At 41.6% G+C, this 23358-nt stretch overlaps 2 protein-coding genes across 2 annotated transcripts in view; one reads left to right on the forward strand and one right to left on the reverse strand.

Moving 5' to 3' along the window:
- Positions 1-14272, reverse strand: part of adgra3 (adhesion G protein-coupled receptor A3) — a 29852-nt gene extending 15580 nt beyond the window's left edge. Inside the window, exons 1-3 of the mRNA XM_063901180.1 lie at positions 13355-14272; positions 5628-5699; positions 973-1044 (exon numbers count right to left, since the gene is read on the reverse strand). Coding sequence (XP_063757250.1) covers positions 973-1044; positions 5628-5699; positions 13355-13566 — 356 coding nt within the window. The 5' untranslated portion in view covers positions 13567-14272. The remainder of the gene's footprint in view (positions 1-972; positions 1045-5627; positions 5700-13354) is intronic.
- A 1565-nt stretch (positions 14273-15837) lies between these two features.
- LOC134875731 (cytosolic beta-glucosidase) lies at positions 15838-20073 on the forward strand. The gene is made up of 5 exons (XM_063900338.1): positions 15838-16050; positions 16761-16985; positions 17822-18618; positions 19223-19346; positions 19803-20073. The coding sequence occupies exons 1-5, from the start codon at positions 15996-15998 to the stop codon at positions 20000-20002; spliced, it is 1401 nt and encodes a 466-aa protein (XP_063756408.1). The 5' UTR covers positions 15838-15995; the 3' UTR covers positions 20003-20073.
- The last annotated feature ends 3285 nt before the right edge of the window (positions 20074-23358 follow it).

Genomic DNA, 23358 nt, shown 5'->3' on the forward strand with positions numbered 1-23358 from the left:
CAAGCACACAAACAGAGAGAAAAACACACAACTGAAACACTCTGACCTCCCACTCTTACACACCTCATGTCCCAGAAGGACTGTGCCTATCAGAATCATCCTCACATGACACACACACACACACACACACACACACACACACACACACACACACACACACACACACACACACACACACACACACACACACACACACACACACACACACACACACACACACACACACACACACACACACACACACACACACACACACACACACACACACACACACACACACACACACACACACACACACACACACACACACAGCTTTATATATCCTCCTGCTCTTCCTCCTGTGGTGTGTGAAAGTATGGAGGGGCCTCATGCAGTGGTCCCTGGCAGCGGCCCAGAGGAAACAAGCAGCAGAAAATAGACCGCCGCTGGACCCTGCTCCCTTATGGACACTGGATACACTCTAGTTAGAACAGCTCTTTGCATCCAATGACACAAAACAACAGCTGCTTCAAAACACAATATATGATTGTGTCACTGCGGAGAGCCGTATGAATAAATGTGATACAAAAATAACATTCCAGCCTGCACAGCGCACACTTAATTAGACGTCTTATTATTTGACTGAATCTCAAATTTCAAGAAACTGCTAAAAAAAGATAAATGAAAGATTGTTTTGAAAGCTTAGAAACTCAAACCAATTTGAAACAGGAGAATAAATGTATTGAACCACATTTCAAAATGATAAGAGGTCGTCTCTTAACTAAGAAATGTATAAGCCTCTATTCTTACATAGCAACTAATTAAAGCAATCACTCCAAACTCCCCTTGAAAAGCTCTATTTTAGCTCACTTGGTTTCAACATAAAAAAGGGAACAATCCCGCAGGGGCTAAATGTGTGAATGTAGAGTACATCACACACACACACACATTTGCAGAAACCACATTAAAAGACACAGCTCCACCACTACTCACAGTCTTTTGAGTGCCGGCAGTCCCAGGAAAGCTCCAGGCTCAATACGACTGATCATGTTACTCCGCAGGTCCCTGTGGGGAGAAAGAGACATTTCAGTAAACCAAACAGCTGAATGTTAATCAGCAGAAAAGAAAAGTAAGTATTCAGAGATCTGAAAACGTTACATTGGAGTTCGGAACTTGTGAGGAGCATTTTTTTGGACGATTTACGGATATTTGTACCATAAAGTTGAGGAAATTATGAGTAAAACGATCATTATTTGCAACCCTTCAAAAATGTCATGTTACAGGGTGCAAAAGACAAGGAGATATGAGCAGACAGGGGGGTCAGTATCCTGCAGACTGATACTTAAATATTCTCAATTACATAAACACCACAGGACTTTAGACTGACATTTCATGCAAGCATCAACATGGCAACAAGTGAGAGTGGGATGGAAAGACTTGGATTACTATCTTTAGACCGACTTACAATCCCAGTAATTACAACAGCAACACGAGTGTACAGACACCCCAAAATCACATGTTGACAGTGGAGAATATCTACTGTTTACATGCATTTCCTTTCTTTTTATTATCCAATCAGACCACCTCCACCCTCCGACTCCCCAGCCGCATCAATGACGGCTCTCTGAGGTTCAAAGGCTCGCGGTCACACATTCCTGCAGCCTCACCTGCGCTGGCACCGCACAGCCACTCATTACACTCGCCACCTGAAGCAGCACAAAGGCCCTCGGGTAACTCTGCCCGTTTGATGTGGTGGAGCTGTCATCTGAAGGTGGGGAGGATGCCATGGATGAGTCGCGGACAAAAAAAGCACGCCGCTTGCTAAAGCGTTTGATGTGAGTGGGGGGTGTTGAGAGAAAAATGAGAAGGCAGGATGGGGATATCAAAAACATCCTTACATGACCTTCAGAGCCGGAGAGAGGCCGCCATGAATAATTAAAAGCTCATTTACTTTCATGTTCACTCTTACTTGGAGTTCAAGTTGTTCAGAACCAAAAGAAAACGAACATTAATTAACTAATAAATATGTTTGCGTATCGTGTGTGTCTTTGTTTTATTTGATAAGAAATGTTGATGGCACCCTATCAGTTCTGTCTTTCTTTCTTTAATAATATAATGATTACATTTTTGTGTGAGCTAGTGTCATCTCATTATACTGCTGGGAACTTAATGTGTATTTGTTGCCTGTTCTTAGAATAAAACACAGACATACACACTAGTGCAAACTGCAGGTCACACAGTCAAACTAGGAAACCACACTCACTGAGGCTCTGATATTGAAACACTTGTTTGGTGAAATATGTGGAGTTAGAGCGAACCAGTCCGTGCTTAATCCTCCATAACAGCACCAGAGATTCCAGAGAGCGCTGACCACACATGACCTGGCACCTTTTTAATCTATGGGCAGGGAAACATGCAGCGCGCTCAAAAGGGAAATAGCTGGCAGAGAGTTTCAGAAATGTTCTTCAGCCAAAGGGAGGTTTCACAGCTGCTCATATTTCTAAGGAATCTTTCAAAGGAGCTTTTCATGATGAAACTAAAACACATGTGACATGGGGTAAAGTTGTGAAAGAATGGGCATCATGTTTGTTTTTGGCATCATTTCTGGTGGAGGGTTACATCTTTGGAGGTTTTTATTCTGAGAAATAATGTGTGTTAGATAAATAAGCCTGCAGTTGCAAAAAGTGACAGAGGGTTCTTTGTTAAAAAATAATAAATAAAATGCAAAAGATAACTCCCTCTCTACTGTACCAACTGACCACACAATCAAAGAATAGGGACATCATATTGGACATCTAAATACTTACTTGCCTGAAAACACATTATAACTTCATAAAATTAAGTATGTAGCTACAGCTTTAAAACTGCCTCAAAATCCCTTGTAAGTGATGGACAGGCTCTGGTTTCAAGGCTCCACGCCAGAAGTTCTAACCCAATCTAGAAATCTGTATTAGTTATGACTTACATTTTTAAAATAATTGTGCATTTTAAACACCGTCTCGCTTTATTAACACTGATTGAAGAATCCAGCTTTGTTAACAGTGTCTTTCTGCCAGAGGTGAACTAGCTAAAAGCAGTATCCATTTCAAACTAAATTTATATTTATGCGCCACTTACTAACATACTTCCTTCCACAAGTCATGAATAAACAACTCTTCAGGAAGCCGGGCACACTGGAGCCGTTATCCTGCTCTGTTTTCCACAATGAGCATTCCTCCACAGCAGCGGATTTAGAGGGGAATTAGCATGTGACGGTCGCCTAGGCTGGCTCCTATTTCTATGAGCGGAGTGATAATAGGGATTCTGTGTGGCTTATTTCCAAGCAGGAGAAACCTTTGGCCCCCCGACAAAACACAGCGGTCTCCACAGTTACTTTGCAATTTCACGCAGAGTGCCGGAGAGGCAAAATCAATTCTCTCCACCCTCTCTGGACTCACAGCCAGTTGCATACAGGAGAGCCAAATGAGGGAGAGTTTCTTTGTGGAGTAAAAAAAAAAAAAGGAAGGAGGGATGGGAGGCAAGATGGAGAGCCTCAGCTCATTGAAGCAGTTTGAGGAGAAAAGGGGAGTGTGATTGAAGGAGGATTCTGGATTCAGTGTTTGGGATTCGTACTGCCGACACCTCTGGCCCCGGCCTGGCTTCATTACAATCACAAAAGCAGGCCAGCCATCTAGCCATCTCGCCTCATCGGCAGAGGGAGGGGTCTCTGACACAAAGGAAGCTGCTCTTTGTAGGTAAACTTGTCTGTGGAATGATGCAACGGCCGAGTTTACAACCAAATCCACCGGCCATTCACAGAGAAAACACACATAGGTGCCTGAAGGGCTCACTGAGTGGAGAGGGATCAAAGCTTCTTTTTTTCACACGGACACAGCCTCATGGTAATGTAGTCAGTCTGAGCTCTAAAAGCTTACAATGGAATCAAGGGTGACTCTCTGCAGCAAATATATAAACAAGCTAAGCAGAGGGATGGATTATTAAACAGAAGTCATTCAGATTAGATTATTACTGTACGATAGTCTGAAGAAAGTTGCAAAAATATTGATTTAAATAACTAAATTGTGAGTTTGGTGTGACATTTTGTAATTTGTAACAAATACGATGATTAGGAGCATATCTAAACCTAAATCGTTATTCTGAAATGATACAGCAAGGCTAAATGTGGCCGATTGAATCTCCTACGCCTTCTATATTTCAGGTCTTTTCAACCATAGTGAGTAGAAACGCAGGAGGGACATGCTCTTAGAATTCCATATCAATGCAGTCATGTGTTAGTGTAGCCTTGGGTAAAAGCAGGGCCATTAATGGTCTGGTTATTTTATCTGCATGAAGCCATTCCACAGAGATAAATCACACACGGCCCATATGTGTGCAGGCCCACAGCCATTTCCATGAGATCTCTGCAGGAAGGAAACACCAGTGATGACATTCCTATCTCCGAAAAAACAGGGGTCACATGACATGGAGGACATGTTTCCGCTGTTCAGGGGACATAAAAGGACTATGCCAATAAATGTGTGCAACTGAAGGTTTTCCTTCCAGATACATTACAGAGGTCAGGGAGTCTGAATTCTTGTCGTATCTCAGTTTGGGAAAGAAACATGTCTCCTAACTCCAGATTACTAAAAAATGTGTATCTTAGTACAGGAATTTAAACATGGCAGAACTGATTGAATGTTGGGCTTCTCCAAATAAGGAATCGCACATTTTTTTCATCCATGATAGCACGCTAGCTAGCCACTGACGCCGGAGACACTGTTGATAATGTAGGAATTGAAATACATTTTTACTTTAACTTCTTTTGTTAAACATAATGTCATAATATTGTATTTTTAATGCAAATCTTAGCCTTATTTGTTATGTTTATATACATATTTTATTTTACATTTTAGCTTTTTTAAATGTTTTATAAATGGAGCCACTTTCATGAAACCTTATTTTACCCCCGAGAATAAATATTTCTCCGGGGTAAAATTCTGATCATGCCTTGTTAATCTTTAGTTGCCTGTATGTACATTTTAAAGAGAGATACTGTCGAGACAAATCTAATTTACAGTTATACGCAGGATTAATTTAGGATAGTGAGTCTGACTAACATAGCATCTGTAATAGGAAGAAAGCTCTTTTTGAAACTTGAGTTAAGAAGTAGCAAGGATATTTGTTCTTAATGAGGCTTTGATACTTTACACTCTGTGTTAAAATACTAGTTTAAATGTATCTTAGGGTATATGTCACTGTTGGGAGAAAGTGGCCCGTCCCCAGAATAACCAGCAGCTGTGTGTTGATAGTGTGTCACCAGGCAGACAACAGCCATCCCTCGGGGCTCTTCCTATAATTAGCCTTTTCTAGTTCCATCTCCAATCTTCCTCCATACACTGATAGTCTTCACCGAGGCTAAGTGCTGTGCGGCTACCTTCTCATTTTCTATGACCTGCCTGTTCCACTGGCATGAGGCCAGCGTGTGTTTTATAAACCTCCTACTCCACAAGCCCGAGCTCGACTTCAACCTTAATATCTGCTGCGCACGATGGAAAACGTCACTTTTTTAAACCTAAGGCTATTATTTTTGTAAATCCTAAATCAACAATGTCAAAAGCTGAGGCACCGAACCGGAAGACAATACATTTATGTTTTTTTTTTATACTTACAATTTCTCCAATGTAGATAATCCAAAGAAGGATCCATTTCGGAGTTCTTGAATCTTGTTGTTGTTTAAAATTCTGTGGAGAGAAAAATAAGTGTAAACTCAAAGAAAGAAAAGAACTCGCATGAATGAAGTTCTCAAAGTATTGCTTCATTTCTGTTGTATTTAATATAATATATTGTATTGCACCCCAAGCACCTGCATGTCCTTTCTTTCCAGGACATATTGTTGGCAACTCAAATAATTCTTTGAACTTTCCACAATAAATCCAAATGAATAAAGGCCTCAAGTTTCATTTGTATTAGCAAACAAAATATTATTAATTCAAATATTTGTACTATACTGTCATTTGTGAATCTGCTTGTACTTGCTAAATAAGTAAGAAGTAAACTGAGATAACCCCTCAAAACAAGCAACAAGTACACATCCTGTTCTAGAACAAAACCAGCCATTGTTTTAATCTGTATCACCGCAAAACATCAAGTCCAAGTGTGAATTCTTGATTGCTTCCTTCCTGGGTAGTAATAAACCAGATTTTATGATGCAGTTTATTCAGCACAAACTGATTTGCTGCAAAGTAACTGCTCCACTTTCTGTGCCCGAGTTCCCGAGAGTTCCCGGCTTTCTCCACAAACTACTCCAAGGGGATTTGGAGAATCAATAACCCTGTTAAGTCCCTGCAGAAAACCCAGAGTAGTGACTGGTGGTTAGCGTATGTTTCTGGCCAGCTGGGAGGGGATGTGGTAGGTGACATACATGCTAGCTGCACCCACAACCCGGGGCCATATTGGAGTCATTACGGGGTGTTGAGGGGTTGTTTTATTACAGGGTTGGACAGTGCAGACTCATTGGAGATTTGCAGCTTGGCTCGCTGCCCCCTCAGAGAGAGTGTGCACACAAACGGTTCCTGTGTTTCCCCGCCTGGCACTCTGCAGAATTCTCGATGCTGAAATGGCAGATGTTAAAACACGGCGATGTACAAGGCTGCAAATTCTATCACTGCCGGTGTACACACGATCTGATGGTATAGAGGCAGAGACGCCGGACTCCCAGGATTGCGGTTACAAAAGTCTCATTTATTTTGAAGAATAGTTAGCATACCGATGGGATGCTTTTACCAGGAGGCCTGTGTGAAATAAGGAGTGTGGCACGCAATATAAGGAGAATACAATAACATCTCACACAACATAAACTGCAGTTCAGGGGAGTTATAATGAGTGCTGGCAACCGATGCACTACAAAATTAACATAGTGACTCTTTCAGTTGAATTCATTTATGCAGTCTAATTTCAAATTTTGCATTCAACACCCTCTATCATTTGACCTTTTTTTAATCAGAACGAAACGTAATGCCGAAATTATACTGCAGTATAATCACATTTCAAACAGAGTTTAAGGATCTGAAAGAGATGAAGCAAGTTCCAGGTGCCACCAAACACAAAAGAGCCTGAGGCACATACTGTAACGCCCTTTGCATCACATCTGTAATCTTTAATTTGGACCTGACAATCACTCTTTTTACGACACCACAAGCCAACTTTCAGAGGTACAATGAGGGCAGGAAAACAGCTAAACTATCAAACCGAGTGATAGGAAAGTATGGGAAGCCATCAAGACATTTAAAAAAAAAAGGAAATAGGCCTTCACCAACAATGACTTAAAGTTATCTGAGGTTACACGCAGCACAAACTGACTTTTCATCCTCATGGAAGGTTGCATAATTAGGTTTACAGAATATATTATGATTTTTAAACAACATGTCGTTGGAGCATGGCTGCATTAATACTCATTTTTGGCCTTGTGACTCTACAGGTCGTCAAAATAAAGCTGTGACAGAAAGTTCGCCAGAGCCCTCCTTTTATCCCTGCCTCCTTTTCCGGCTCTCCCCTCCCACACTAGCTTTCATCCCTCCCTTTTCCTCATGACAGGAGTGTGACCTCCAATGTGTTGCTTGGCCTGCAAAAGTGAGTTTTTTTTGACACAGAAAGAAATATTACTACCGACTATACAAGCAAAAAACATAGCAAAGTGTCAAATAGGTATGAATTGCGGGTCATTTAACAACTCTACCCCGCCCTCAGGACGTGCATCCAGCCGTCTGCTTCCTTACAGTCTGTCTCTGGACGTCGGCCTGAGGTCTCAGACTGAAGAACTGTATAAGGAATTTCTTCAGGGTCGAACCCTGGGGGAGGGGAGGCTCTTATCTTGATGCATAGATAAGGCCTGCTTTAGGTACAGCCAGGAACAAGCTGCAAGGGGATCCTACCAAAACCTCACATCCTGTCTCCTGATACAGAAGCTATAAATCCAAACGACATTTATTGTAAAGCTGTGTCTTAAAGCCCACATATTTACTCTGAGTCAAAGAGAAATATTAAAGCCTTTGCCCTAAATCTCATCTTTCCTTCCAAAGAGTAAATATGTTCTTTTTCACTAAAGAAAATACACTATGTGAGTAAAAATGGCCTGCCACTTCACACTCCTCTCACAGGGGCACAGCGTTTTAGAGACAAAGCCAACTGGTGCTCTCTCAACATGGCCTTTATACGTAGGGAGGCTTTTAGAAAAAAGAACTCCCAAGAGTAGAGAGCTGTAACCCTTCAACAGGTTTTCAAATAAGTTTCAGATTGAGCTCATAAAACCCCTTCTAGAGTGACCTCCTCTGAATGTGGTGGATGGAAAAGTGGGCCTCAGCTCAGGTGGAAAAAAAAGAGTCCACTGGCTGAGGTGCTGCAGCCGGGCCAAAGTAATTCCTGCGGTTATCCAACACTTTCTTGTTCCATTAATAATCCAAAGATTTTTCTGCAGTATTTGGATTTATTTGGAGAATGTGCACCAAAGGGTAGCAAGTCTGTAGAGGATGCTAAAGAAGCTAATAGCAAGTTATTTAAAGAGATTTATTTGCATGGTTAAAAAGGTTACTTGTCATATAAGCCGTTATTGCCCCTTCATTCCTGTAGGCTTTGCAATATCCTTTTTCAACATCCAACCGAGCCAATAGAGCAAACTCCGGCTGAATAGAACAATGATCCACCATGCAAACAGCAGGATAAAAGCAGATGAGCAGCAGACTTAACAGTCAGGCGAGGGGGCAGTGCACAGCCTTACCTCATGTCTGCGCACTAAACTCAGATGTTTGTCCAGGATTATATGAGTCTCGACTCGACCTGGCAAAGTCAAACCTCCACAAGTCTGCAAAACGTAAGGCTGAGGACTGACTAAATGTGCCACCACTACGATGAAAATACAGGAGCATACCTCTAGGGCTGAAAAAGAAACAAAAACAAATCCTCTGAGGACAGGTATGACCACAGGCATGTAGTTACACAAAAGCACTGAGGACTCCCTGAATGACGTATTGGCTTTTACTGGTCGAGTAAACAACCACAGGAGATGATTGACGTAAGGAATGATCGTGCATTCCTAACCTGTTGGATCTGAAATCCAAAGGGAAACCAGGTGGGAATGCGTAACCCTAAATGCCAGTTTGCTGGGAAACAAGACCGCGGTGTCATCCCACTGTGCACGCTTTTTCCTGCACAAGAGAGGAAATCCCTGCTTTCTTCCTGACAATAATCCCGTGCTGCTCTGTGGAGGCTACACCCGGTGCGCTTATTTGCACTGTCCAACCCAGGTGCTCATGTGAAATAGATCCTGATTACACTAAACAAGACCTGTAAAGACATATGAGCCGGGTGAGAGCAGAAAGCCTACATTCAGTCAGGTCCTGTCTGCATCTAGGCTGAAACTTAATCAGATAAACAGAAATAAACGCTCATGTACACACCCATATAGACAGTTCCTGATTTATACCTCCATGTGAGGCAAAGGTTAAATTCGAGCCCTCGTATTTTAGCCGAGGCCTGCACACTAACACGAGAGGACAGGCCAGCTGTAAACACATTTGTGTCATTTCCTCTCGGATTACTTTGGCATGCGGTATCATTTGGAGAGCACAAATGCGGGGAATGCATCACTCATTTTGCTCTACAGAGAGGAATTCAGAGCAGAATATCTAGATGTTAACCATCTCAGGGATAAGTTGTACCAGCAATCATTCACGTCTGGTGAAATCATAGCTACTTAACTGCGCTCATGTACAGATGATTAAAGGTAAGACCCATCATGTGAGAGTACAATTACCCCAGTGGTTCAATAAGTTCACTAAAGCCTAAAGAGTAGTGTGCTTCACATCTCTTTTTCCTTCCTCTTTAAAGCCTGATTAAAAGTTCTATTCAGTAGATTCCAGACCCCTGACGAGTAAAACCTTACATCTTAAGTACAAAGGGGGTGGGGGTTGATGAATTGAAAGGGTCTCTAATCAAACCTAGCTTATACTGCCGTTTCTGGCAAGGCCTTTAATCAACACACACAACAAGGCGTGTCAACACACAAATTGAAAAAGAACATTTTAACAAGGCAACTACTGTATACTGCTACTAATCAGCACATGAGGGAACTACCAGGATACCTAAAGTAAAGTTCAGTAGTAGTATTTGTTTTTAAATTCAATTGTATCTTACGAAAAGTAAAAAAATATGAATTACAACTCCAGGCAAACACATTTGAGCAGTCTGTCTGTTGCAGGGATGTTCCTAACAACTCATTTCTCTGATGTTTAAATTAGACCAATCGACTAGTCCAAAAGAAACCAAAACGGATTTGGTGAATTCAAAGCGAGAATTTCCTGCGTTAACACTAAGTGAGCAAAACTAAACGGCGGGGTCTGCTTTGGCTTAACAAGGAGAAATAACACTCTGTCATTTTCAAACTTGACAAAAGTCTCTGACAGCAGCTGAGACCTTCTGATCATTCCAGTCCAGACCAGCTGTGCATCAGCCACGTTCAACCCCACCAAAACACAGTGTGTGTGTGTGTGTGTGGGGGGGGTTGTAAAAAAGGACCACCACTCCCACTGAGAGGCACGGTTTTACAGGCCTTAAATTACCCCCCAAAAACTGTGCAGTCAACATAAAAAAATGCTTCGTTGTTGCCCGTGCCTACAGGGATTAGAGAGGAAGATAGATCTGTTGTTTTCCTACAATTAATGAAAACAAATGTCCAGAAGTTTAAATGCAAAGGAATTCCTGGAACTGGCTTTCGGTCCGTGCTCTCTAATTACATCTCTCTTATTCTTTGGAGGCCACATCACAGCGCGTTAGCTCAATGCTAAATCATGACGAACCTCCAATCCATCATTGCCACACCGAGATGACGTCTCTGAGCTCACTAAAGACAGACAGAGCAAACACAAAAGACAACAAGAAGGCTAACCAAATTACTTTAAAGCACGCCATGGCCAAAAGAGATCGGCATATTTCAGATTCTATAAATATCTAAGAAGACACAGTAAAGGTATTCCAGACCGTGAAGTTGGAGGTCAATGGGAATTTTAAAAAATGGAAGAGCCACCAACCTTTTTTCATGTTTTAGCCAATTCAGTCAAAGAAAAGTCCTACAGTCTAGGCAGCTAATGGTCCCATCTCTTAAGTATTGTGTGGTTGTTAATTTTATAAGAGACTTGCTTGAGCCAGACATTCAGAGATCTCTTTATAAGAGTCTGAAGTGTGTTGCATTTATGTGTTTGTGGGAACCTGCCAAAGCTCCTGAATAGGGAGACATTAGTCCAGCAAAGAGCTTTCTGATAAACTCCTCCTCTTAATAAAAGCATAGACTGAGTGTACTGAACTCAGAGAGAGAATTTGATGTTTACAGGGAACATTAGTCCTAAAGAGAGGAATATTATGCAGTCTGTTTTACTGACAGGTCTAAACACTTAGTTGAGTGGCTGCCAGCCGTTCAGCTCCACCCCAATGTGGATTTATGTTGGCTCCAGAAACTGATAAGATGACTAAACATAAAGCTTAATAATGTCCCTGCTGAGACTCCATTTCATGTATATGTTTTTTGCACTTATTGTAAGTCGCTTTGGATAAAAGCGTCAGCTAAATGAACGGTAATATACACGGTGATGTATTCCTCCAAATCAATGTGTCTGGGTTTCCATGCCACAATGGTGATATAATGACAAGAAACAATATTTAACTTGTGGGTTACCCAAGTCAAGCAAGTCTCTGCGATTGTATTAAATACTGACCTGAATTCACTTCAAACCATTATGTCTGGAAAGCAGATTTTAATCTGTTACTTTGAAAAAGTGCTTTAAGGTAATACACATGTGGTTTGTGGTAAACGGGTGAAAACATGCAAGCTCACTTAACTTAGCAGCCAATCCTCTCCCTTTCCTTCCCCAGAGTCTATTATTTGCTTTTCTACTCCTTTACCCTGCCCTGGTATTCTCAGATTTCCCATGGCTCACCACCACAAAGCACAAGTGCACTTCTTTGAATTTTAGCTTTGTAGATGGCAGTCATTCTGTTATTATTCTTCAGTTTGGTCAGAATATCCCACAGAAGGCCCATTCCAATTCCTCAAAGTCCAAATAAATGTCTAAATGTGATATAAAAAGTAGGAAAAAAGGAGAAAATCTCAATTATGAGAGGCTGAGAGAAGCATTTGTGCATGCTTTGGCAGCTCTACTGAACACAAAAATGGGTAAAAAACCATGATGCTGAGGTGTGCTGTCAACAAAGTACTACAGACTAAATCTAACCCCAGCTGAGAGTGTGTATTTCAGCCAAGTGGAAAAAAGCACACGGATTAACTCAAAAGCTAATGAGCGCTGGTCTCTATTAAAATGCCTTGGAGGTATAACACAAGTGTCTTGTGTGAGCACTAAATATCTTCCAGCCTGTGAGAGTCAGTACAGGAAGACAGGCGGTTACTGTTACATAGGGTTTACATTTACACCATTGCAGTATGCAGCTGTGAGAGAATGAGCTATGGCTGACAAGGAGCAGACACAAATATAATGAGTGTACGTGTCAAGCCATATTAATCGTGTTTTCCTTACTTTAACTAAAGATGGGTGATAAGGAAGTTAGTCCTACATGTATGTAGGTCATAAGACAACACTGTAGTTTAAGTAGGATCTAAAATGCAAATTCCTGTAGTGACATCAAATTAACTATTTGGAAGACACCCTATTTGGGGTATCCCTTACAGGAAGTCTCAAAACAAGGAGTTTTATTGCCAACAACAACATTTTACTTTGGCCTATGTGAATATATGAGAATAATGTCTTTGAGAGTGTTGTTACTTTTTCCTCACTCATAGCCCATCCTACATCATAGGTAATGATCTAATGTCTTTCTGATGACTAAGATAATGTTTCAGTCTTAGATTACTGATTTTTTAATGCTTTTTCCATGCACATTACTAGCCAAGACAAGATTGTGTTGGTGACTTTGCCTGATTATTTGTTTAGGGTGATTGGTTTAGTTACTTTTCTTTGTTTGCATTTGTCCTCTGACTCTTTATGGGAGTTAGATATGGTTTAGAGGAAAAGTTGTTATTCTTCATTTTTTAAACACACAAAAAGAGAAAGAAAGAAACACAGATCAGTAGTTTGATCATATGTATAACACATGGAACAAAGAAGAAGAAAATAAGGACCGAAAGACCTTCTAAATAGGTAAATAACAATTGTATATTTGCTCCTTTTTTGCAACATTTTACACCAAAGCAAAAACCTACCTGGCAACCAACCTGCTTCTGATTACATACTGTTTAACCTTAGTAATAAACCTTGCAGACAAAACGTTGAGTGTGAAACAGTTACAGGGTGCGGGATACATGTGTTTTAACTGTGTGAAATGGATGCAAACTCACAGAGTGACGGTCCTGTTGGGAAAGGAGTCCGGGGGCAGCACCTGATGGAGCTCCATGTTGCTGCACACCACTTTCCGGTCGTCGGACGGCAGGCTCTTCCCCCCGCTTTTCGAACGCTCCTCAAATGATTTGCAATCAGATGATACCGCCGAACCTCCACAGCCTCCACCGAGCAGCAAAATCACAAACAACCGCAACACATCCACCTTCATGTTCACACAGAAAACCACTGCAGCATGGGCACAGGAAATGTTTCGCTAAACGCGGAGCTGAGCTTTGTTAAGATAAAAAAGAGAGTGCCAGTATCTTGTTTGGCTCCAGGCAGCCTTCCTCCTCCATTTCTCTCTCGGTGTCCTCCTTTGTTTTTTCCACAAGACTCATTTATAATTCCTCTTCCACCCTGGTGTAATTCACATTTCCTGGAACTCTGCAAATCCGTGTATTTTGAGCTGAGTGTGCTCGCTGGTTACTAAATAACTTGTGCAGTAGTTGAGAGGGTTTCTTTGTTGCGCATAGCGTGGGTCCGGGTGTCTTTTCCACCGGGGGGCGGCAGGAGTACTCCCAGGTTATCCGCACTAACTTCAGGAAACAAAGCCAGACTTCTATTCAACCCAAACTTTAACTTCCGAGTGATTTTTTTTACTTTTTATAAATCCAAGCAAGAGCGCTAAACTTTCCTTCTCTCTTCTTTTCCCAGAGGAAATTACTCAAAAAAACCAACACCTTTCCGCTTAAAATGTGCTGCCAATGCAGAAAAAAAACAAGTATAAACGCTCTACTTCGTTTTAAAGAAGAATATCCTCAGTTAAAGTGTTGTGTCTTAGCTCTACAGCGTCTTCGGAAAGTATTCAATGCTCGGTTCTCTGTCCATTGAGGAGTCCTCCTCCAGTTGCTCTGCCCCGGGCTCCACCATTGTCAAGTCCCTCTGAAATAAAACCATATCCGGTCGGCTTTTCGAAATAAAGCTCTCCGTAGGGGCATTTCGGGTTGCAAAGTCGTTACTGCTAATCAGGCTTTGGTGGGGAAAGTTACCCAAGTACTTCAGTAACACTTTTAAAAAGGTAGAAATACATAACTTAAGTATTTTCATTGTATGCTAAGTCTTCTTCACTTTTGATGAATATTATATTCAATATTTGATTCCCCTGGCATACATCTAGACTAATAAACTCTTAAGAGTACACGTTATTACTTTACTTGGATGCCAATAATGTTGACTAAAGCATTTCCCCACAACTACATTCCCTTGGCAAAAGTATTCACAATCTGATTTTGTATACATTAAAATCATTGTCATTAACATTTGAAATTAGAAGTAAACAACAATGAGAGAGAGTAAAATGCTGCTAATATGAAAATGCATAAAAGAGTCCCAAAATACTTTTCATACAACATATATTTAGTTTTAGATCAGTACTTCTGTATACTTTGGATAACATTGACTACTTACATACTTTTGTTTAGCTATTTCCACCTAAGTAATGTATCTGAATACTTCCCTTGGTCTTCCCCTTTGTTTGCCTCTGAACAAGTTCAGTCTAGTTTGCTGTACACACAATAGCCGTGAAAGATTAAATAACAACAATCCAATTGTATGTTTGTGTAGTTATATGAGGAGGATGTTAAGCAGGCAAGGATTTGTTTGTCCTTTCCCTAACATCCATTTTCTTCGTTGTGATCAGGTCGAGTGGGTCCCTTCACTCTAGAAAACTGGACCAGAGGATAGCATTGAAGTGATCACAGGACAGAACATATGCCTTGAGGCCATTATGCTAACACCTCCTAGTCTACTTGTTTTCAGGAGGTTGGCAATCTTTGAGCAAACGTTAACCTTTGTATGTCTGCATAAAAGACGCCACCTTGCTGTAATGCAGAAAATGGTGCAATCTATCGTACTTAATAATTTAAAATTAATAAATTAGTCCAATCTGCTGACTGACACATCATCACACACTATCATAGGCTGTCATGAATCCCAAACAGACTATTATACTTATCACTACACTTCACATAATGGACATAATAAATACATGCATACTCTAATAACATCTTAATAAAAACGTGTTACGTTATAGTTTTTATGCTGTTGCTTTGTAGCTAATTATACCAATAATAATTACTGTAAGCATTTCTTGAAATTATAAAATTATGATTGATGAACACAAAATCAGAATATATTGTTTTTTATCTGTACTTTGCGGTAGCTTTCTGCATGCAAATCTCGCCGTTCAAGCACAAGTGTCACATGTGCTGCATTGTTGTGTTCCTTGGAGTCGGTAGCTCCCGAAGTAGTGGAAAACACTTTCAAGTTAAACTTCAAATACCCACCCCAGTAACTTAAATACTTCTGAGTGATTCTTTAGCCACATACATCAAATGGTACCACAACAAATCGAAGAGAATGAATATTACAGAATTGTGTGTTTTTAGTTTACCTTGACTTGTAAATCACAGCACTTGATTATCCCCACGTTCCATGAACGTCACACAGCGGAGTGCTTCCTGGTCGGCAGCGTCAACAAATAATGCGCGAAAACGACCTACTTAAATGTAAGATATATATTAGAAATTCATATGAAATCAACAAAACGCAGTAATACATTAGACCTGCTTTGATTGAGTGTCCTAACGCTGATAGAACATGTTCCCACGAGACTTTGCATGGGGAGCGGCAACTGCTGCGTATCAAATTGAAGGTATGTAAACACAACCGTGAGATTTGTAATGGTGAAGTTATTATCACGATCAATTGTGCAAATTGTGCAATTTAATATAATGAACAGACCTACAAGAAATACTCTGTGCAAAGAGTCGTTGAGACGATAACTTTTTAAAAATAAACTTTATCAAATGATTGCTCGACAATGCATGATACAACATCAATGCAGTCACATTCAAGAGAATCTTTACTAACAGATTCTGCCCTAAATAGTGACAATTTTGTAGTTATAACCATTGCATTGCTGTTCGAATATAACATGAGCTTTTTATATTTCTAATAAAGTCCAACATGTCAAACAAGGATTTGAACATTTACCACTTGCAAAAGGTAAATGTTTTCTTGTCTGAAGTTGTATGCACATTGTATTTCAATTTTCATGTGACGTTCAATTGTGACACATTGACCTTCCACCATTGTGATGTCTGATCAACTCATACTGTATAGAATCAATGGACAAACTTGAAACACACAGGTCACAATAATGTAAAACTGACACTCTAACAGACCATGATGATTGTAACAGAAGGAACATTACATTGAAATCCACACAATAAATCCTACTAGAGACAAGCCAAAGACACTCTGTGAAATCCACGGACACAGAAGTCCCAACAGAAACTGCGATTTTGTTCATGTCAACTTTAGACAAACTGTTTAGAAAATGAAACACATGTTTGCATGGAGGTGGCTGGCAGGCAGACGGCAAGGGGGCAAGTATCTGGGACACGTTTACTCACGAGCGGGGCCGAGTGTTCGGGGAGCAGAATGGAGATGAGGCCTGCAGGAGCTACGAGCTGTGGGAGAACGACCTGGAGTGCATCCAGACGCTCGGACTGACACACTACCGTCTGTCTCTCTCCTGGGCCCGCCTCCTGCCTAACGGGACCACACGGCACGTCAATCAAAAAGGTATTTCCATATCCCCATTAGACCCGTGCCATATTTCTATTCAAAACAGCACAAAGGAACCAGCTGATTTGATGGTAACTAGGGTATGGTACTTTTCCTGTCTTTGTTATGTCAAAAAATAATAATTTAGCTTGAATAAAAAGTCCAAACTTATCAATTTCAAACTTGTTATCTACATTGAACAATTTACATTATTATGACATTGCAATATTGCAGCAAGAGTTACTCTGGTCTAGTTTTAAAACTGCTTTTAGCTCACAAATGAGTCACGAAGAAATTTCACTGTAAGGGATCAATACATCTTCTTCTTCCTCTTCCTCCTCCTTCTTCTTCACTAGGACTTTAACCATTTTTTAATTTCTTTCTTTCTCTATACTTTAAGGTACTCTCACCCAGATGTTGTTGCTATGACTGACTTTAAGGTGACATACATTGCTCATTTTCAGGTTCAAACTTGTCTTTTGTGTTTCTAATACAAAACCATTCTTAAAATGTTAAAGAATCACATTGTTTCCCCCGTTATATACAGTATACCTGTACTCACCCTCAGTCAGAAACTCGCTCAGTATTAGAGCCTGCTTCTTTAAGGCCCCTTTCTAAAACAGCCCAATCTGCTCCGATTGGCTTCTGAGAAGAATTGCAAATTCAATCATAGGTCCGGACTATTATTGCGGTATATTCTAACAAGCCTGCATGTGACATAGGAAGAGGAGCCAAATCAGAATGGCCTGTTGATTCACAAGTTTACACAAAAAACACTTTGTCTTATGTCATGGTTTCCACTCCAGATGTACAAAAAGCATTGAAACAGTGATTTTTTTCTGTGTGTCCAACAGGGGTAGCGTACTACAACAAGGTGATTGATGATTTGCTGGCCTGCAATGTATCCCCCATGGTCACACTTTACCACTTCGACCTGCCTCAGGCTCTGCAGGCTCAGGGCGGCTGGAAGTCAGCAGGGACAGCGACCTTGTTTGACAGCTACGCCAAGTTCTGTTTCCACACATTTGGCGACAGAGTCAAACTTTGGATCACTATCAACGAGCCCTACGTGTGTGCCAAACTGGGCCACGAAGACGGCATCCACGCCCCGGGGTTAAAAGAGCTGGGGACTGCCGCCTACCTGGTGGGCCACAACATGCTGCGAGCCCACACCATGGCCTGGCACAGCTACGACTCTCTGTACAGGACGGAGCAGAAGGGCGCCGTGTCTCTGGCCGTCAACAGCGACTGGCTGGAGCCTCTGAACGCAGGATGCACTGAGGACATCGCTGCCACTGAACGCCTCCTCGCCTTTACACTTGGGTGGTTTGCCTGGCCTCTGTTTGTAACAGGAGATTATCCGGAAATAATGAGGTCTGCCATCGACGCTCAGAGTAAGAAGTCGGGCTGCAGCTCGAGACTGCCCAGTTTCTCTAAGGATGAGCCGGCAATTCTGGGAACAGCAGACTTCTTCGCGCTGAACTACTACACGTCTCGTAAAGTGAAGCCGGGAGGAGGTTGTGGAGAGAAGCTGTGTATGAAGAGCGACCGAGACGTAGAAGACGTTTTGGACCCTTCCTGGCCTATCTGTGGTGTGTCCTGGCTCGCTGTTGTGCCTGAGGGCTTGAGGAAACTTCTCAAGTACATCAAGGTAAAAACTCCTGCTGCAACACATCACTATAAAGTAGGGCTGCATGAAAATATTGCCGTATGAAAAAACCCAGGAAGTTTCCCAAGATGATGACAAAGTATACATTTTTGGTCAACATCATCCATGTGCCTCTGTCGAAACAATATATATCACGCAGCCCAACAACAATCCATCCCCAAACACATCCTTCACTTTGAGTGTGAATTCAATCAGCTGAAATGTGAAGTCATTTTTCTCTCTTCTCCTGGCATCAAACTGAATTGACCGACAAGAAGACAAATCGCCTTCAGCCAAACGAGTAGAACACCCTGACATTTGTTTAGTGTCTTGCTATTGATTTTGTATGCGGTAATCTCCTTTTAACACCTCCAGAAACACATTGATGCTTCATTAGTGCTGTCACATTGAATGAAACAGTTACTTTGCTGAAAGTGTTTGCAATTGCAATTTCCTGCTGTTGTGCCTTGTCACAGGCCATTAGTTTGATCTTGGCACCGTTGAAAAGCAGCTAAACGGCACACTGTGGACCAATCTGTCTCTCGCTGGATGTCTGACAGCTCAGATGCCTTGTTTGACGACAATATTTGCCCCCTCGACTTTCCAGGACACTTTCAACAATCCAGCGGTGTATGTCACAGAGAACGGCTTCTCTCAGGTGGGCCCGCTGCAGACCGAGGACGTGCAGCGCGCACAATTTTACAAGGACACCATCGCAGAAGTGGCTAAAGGTACATTTGGAATGGAAATAAGATAACTGCCATTAGCACACAGCAGAACAGTCCACGGTAATGGAGCAAATGACATTGAAATCCTTTCTAAAATTAGGACAAACAACAGTTGAATATGGCCTGCTACACCTTTAACTCTTGCAATTTAGTGTATACATAAATCACAAATAGAAGATGCAAAGACACCTTGATACATTGACTTCCCTATACTGCTCAGGAGTTGTTGCCCAGATGTTAAGTTCGTTTCGGCACCCCCATCTGGCCAACCTATGTCGTTATTATTTCCAAGGATATCAAAAATGATCTCTAGAATTCATTATTTCATGTTGGATTGCATAACAGTAATTTAAGGGGAGATACAGATAAAAGAAAATGGTATTTGACTTTGGTTAGCTTGGATATTTGCTATTTGTTTCAAATCATTCATGCAAGTTTGTACTCTGTGTTTGTGTGTAGCTCTGCAAGAAGACGGGGTTAATGTCCGGGGATACTTCGCCTGGTCACTGCTGGACAACTTTGAATGGGCGGATGGATTCAGCGTTCGTTTTGGATTGTTTCACGTGGACTTCAAGGACGCAGAGCGACAACGAACATTATACCAGTCTGGACAGGAGTACGCGAAGATCATTTCGAAAAACAAATGTGGTCAATCTTGAAGAGAAGACAGAATAAAAAATGTAAATGTCTCAAGTTGTACAGCCTTATTAAACTGGCAGTTTCTGCATTATATTTGTCCAAGCAATCTTCCATTTATTTTACGTTTGGGATACTTATCAGTTACGAATAGTCATTTAAAATGTTTCTAACTTCAGCTTTGGACGCAAGAACATGGGCAAAGAGTATATTCACTCTGTACAATGAGGCTATGGAGAGTTCCTCAGACCCAAAGCAGCTGCTGCACAGACCTGCTGAAGGATGTGTAGGAATGCATTGTATTTGTCTATTCACCTTAGATGTACAGCAATCTTATCTTTGCCTTACATCTACCTGAAAAACCTTCTGGATGTTCCATTTCAAGGTTAAGTAAACACTGATGTTAGTCTGTTGTAGTTTCTAGTATTTGTAGTACACGGGAAAATAAATGACACAGTCCGTTTGGTCATTCTTTTTAAATTCAACACCCTGTACCACCTCACCTATCACACAGGTAGGATCAAACACTCTGTTATCATAATGCCGCCAGGCTGCATAAAGCACACTCCAGCAGCCTCAGAACGGGAGCCAGCTGAAAGCAACAGATGTCCTGCCACAGGAAGAGGAGTGTAACGCCATTTGTGTTCCCCGGACAGCTGTGCAAACTCTCTACTTAAAGGAAGAAAAGAGTGAGCAAGGCGAAAAGCCACCCAAGGCCTTCTGTTGATTCTGTGTGCATGCTGTGGTTAAGGTGGGGTTATTTATATGGGCTGCAGAAGAGAAAAGTGCACTGTAGATGAACAAAGCTTGGAAGCCATATTGAATATAAGTGTGTACAGGTGCAGAAAGAGGGATTAGTAGATCATCTGTAATGTTTTAAGATCAATTAATGAAAATGCCAGATGAAATCAAGTTGTTTTTTAGAAGCAGAGCAGTTTGATGCTCCTGTTTGTTAGCCTACACCGCCACCTTGTGGTATTAAAGAGAACTGCAGCTTTGATTCGACGCTCACTGCACTTTATCTGGTGTCACGTGCTGCTCTGATTAATAAAATGCATCCTGTTGGTGTAACAATAAAAAACCAAAGCCACAATACATCATATATTTAACACAATTAATATTTATGCTCCGAAGTGAAGGAAAATATCATTTATATTCTGCGTTGGGAGTTTGTTTGCATTAATAAGCACGGTGTATCGTGACATCCAGTTGGTTGTGCATACTGCTCTCAACAGATGTGAGTAATACCCTCGTGACCCTCCTCCATCTATGTCACGCCGAGTGAGATTCTCCTTTGTCTTATGATGAATAACAAGCTATTGTGGAAACATGAATAATGCCACTGCCGCTCACTTTAGAACTCTTTGCGGGCTGCTTTGAACACAAAGTTAAATCTCGCACTCTTTCAACGCTAATGAAGTTCATCTCATATCTGCAGCTCTGTCATAAGCTGCTTTAAATCTCAGCAGAATGATGGCGACGGATCACAAAGCCTGAAACATTTACTAAACACATGTTATACGCAGCCTGTCAGGTGGGGACGATTAAAAAACAAGCAACGTGTTGAAAGTCTTGTAGGGGAAAAAATAAAGAGAGAAAAATCCCAACTAAAGCAGGGTTCAATCATGTTTCAGCTCAATTCCCAGCTGATGTTATATTAGAAAATTCCACCAGCTGTCTCCAGTATTGATGGATTCAATCTGCCTCCATCCCCGGCTGCAGGTAGCTGCATGCAGGAAGAAGCGCTGCAGCTGCATTGATTGAATGAAATATGAGCAAGAAGTTCCCCTGCACTTAGTGAATGTTAGGAATAATATGTGCCTATTGCAGGTTTGGAAAGCTTAAAACATTAATTAGCATTTAAATAATTCACTCCCCCAGTCTCTTTAATAGCCCAACTACGAATATTCAACTTCAATTCATTAAGGCGGGTGGGATTTATTCTGATTAGGCCGCGGTGAGGAAAGCCACCATTTCTAAATGTGCTCTCCAATTAAGCGCCAAATATATCATGTGTATAGATAAGTTGCTTTTGAACATGAATTAGTACGTTTAATTGTAACATTCAATCACATCCACTGGCGGAGATTTACCCCCAGGAAAATTCTGGCAAATTACCCAGAGAGGCCCATTTGTATTGGACCAAACATAACTCATTATATTTTGACAGACTATGAAATACTCCATAACTGGCAAATCCATCTACTTATTAAATTAATAATTCAGCTGCTGATAAACTATCTTTATTGCGTGTTTTATTATTAAAAGCACAATCTGGTGCAGTGCTTACAGGTGCAAAGGGTATGACTTCTGGCAAATAATTACCTTTTTCTATTTACTGATTACCCTCATATGCATATTCCCTGGAGAAATGGTATAATTAGATTGTTGCTTCGATATCAAGATGAAGAGACATGAGCCACTCCCTTCCTCTGGAGCAGATAACCCCCCCTCCCGTCCTCGCTTTGTCTGGGTGTCTCAGTCAGCTGGCGAGGGACCGACAGAGGCCCAAACCTCCTCTCCGCCTGCCTTCTGTCTCCTTCTTCCCCTCTTCTTCACTCACTGCAGCTCATCATCTCCCCCTCTCCTAATCGCATTGCTCATTTTCCATTGACAAGAGACTATGAGGAGAGAGGAGGAGGAGGAGAAAAAAAAAACCAGCACAAACTTTCTAAATCCCATTGACCTACTTACTTCGCCAGACATTTCACTGGAAATTTATATTAGTGCAAAAATAGTTAGAAGAAATGTTTCTCTCTTTCAGCTGGGAGCCATTTTATTCTCAGACTTGATCCTGTATGACCACTACAGTGCATTATACCAGAGGATAACCGCCTTACTGTGGCATCAGAAGCGCCTGCCGCCACTTTTGACAGTGGCATAAGAAGCATGACATCGGAGCCATAAAAAGCTTTGGAAGGCCTCGTCTTTGATTGATGAATTTGGCGGCGCAGACAGGATTGAGGGGGGGATGAATATTGCTAGGCCTTGAAGACAGGAAGTGGAATTATAGCGGACCCATACAGAGAAGTGAAGCGGCGAGACGGAAAGAGAATAAAAAAGAGAGAAAGGCAATTCAAATCTTTTTTCTTTTAAGTCCCTCCCTGAGGGGCTGCAGATGACCCTGCTAACGACTGCTGAAGTTCCAACTCCCCTGAGTGTGATGGCGCCGCGTGATGGGAGAGTGGGGGGTGGGGGAGTTCGTGGACCTGCCTGAAAAATTGAAAGCTAGTAGAATATTCAGCTAACCCTGAGCGCTCGGTAGGGGGTGGTGATTGGGGGGGGCACATGCAGAGATTGGTATTCACGGTGTGTGTGTGGTGGGTAAGCCCAGCGGTGGTGGTGGCGGCGAGAGCCCCCCTGCCCCCCTGTCAGTGTG

This window comes from Eleginops maclovinus, chromosome 14 (genome assembly GCF_036324505.1).
Source record: "Eleginops maclovinus isolate JMC-PN-2008 ecotype Puerto Natales chromosome 14, JC_Emac_rtc_rv5, whole genome shotgun sequence".
NCBI lineage: Eukaryota > Metazoa > Chordata > Actinopteri > Perciformes > Eleginopidae > Eleginops > Eleginops maclovinus.

What these genes read in the sequence shown, in the direction of transcription:
- LOC134875731 (XM_063900338.1), top strand. Translation starts at nt 15,996, where the DNA reads ATGTTCCCACGAGACTTTGCATGGGGAGCGGCAACTGCTGCGTATCAA. An exon ending in AACTTCTCAAGTACATCAAG is followed by an intron (nt 18,619 to 19,222) that starts GTAAAAACTCCT and finishes TCGACTTTCCAG; the next exon opens with GACACTTTCAACAATCCAGC. An exon ending in CATCGCAGAAGTGGCTAAAG is followed by an intron (nt 19,347 to 19,802) that starts GTACATTTGGAA and finishes GTTTGTGTGTAG; the next exon opens with CTCTGCAAGAAGACGGGGTT.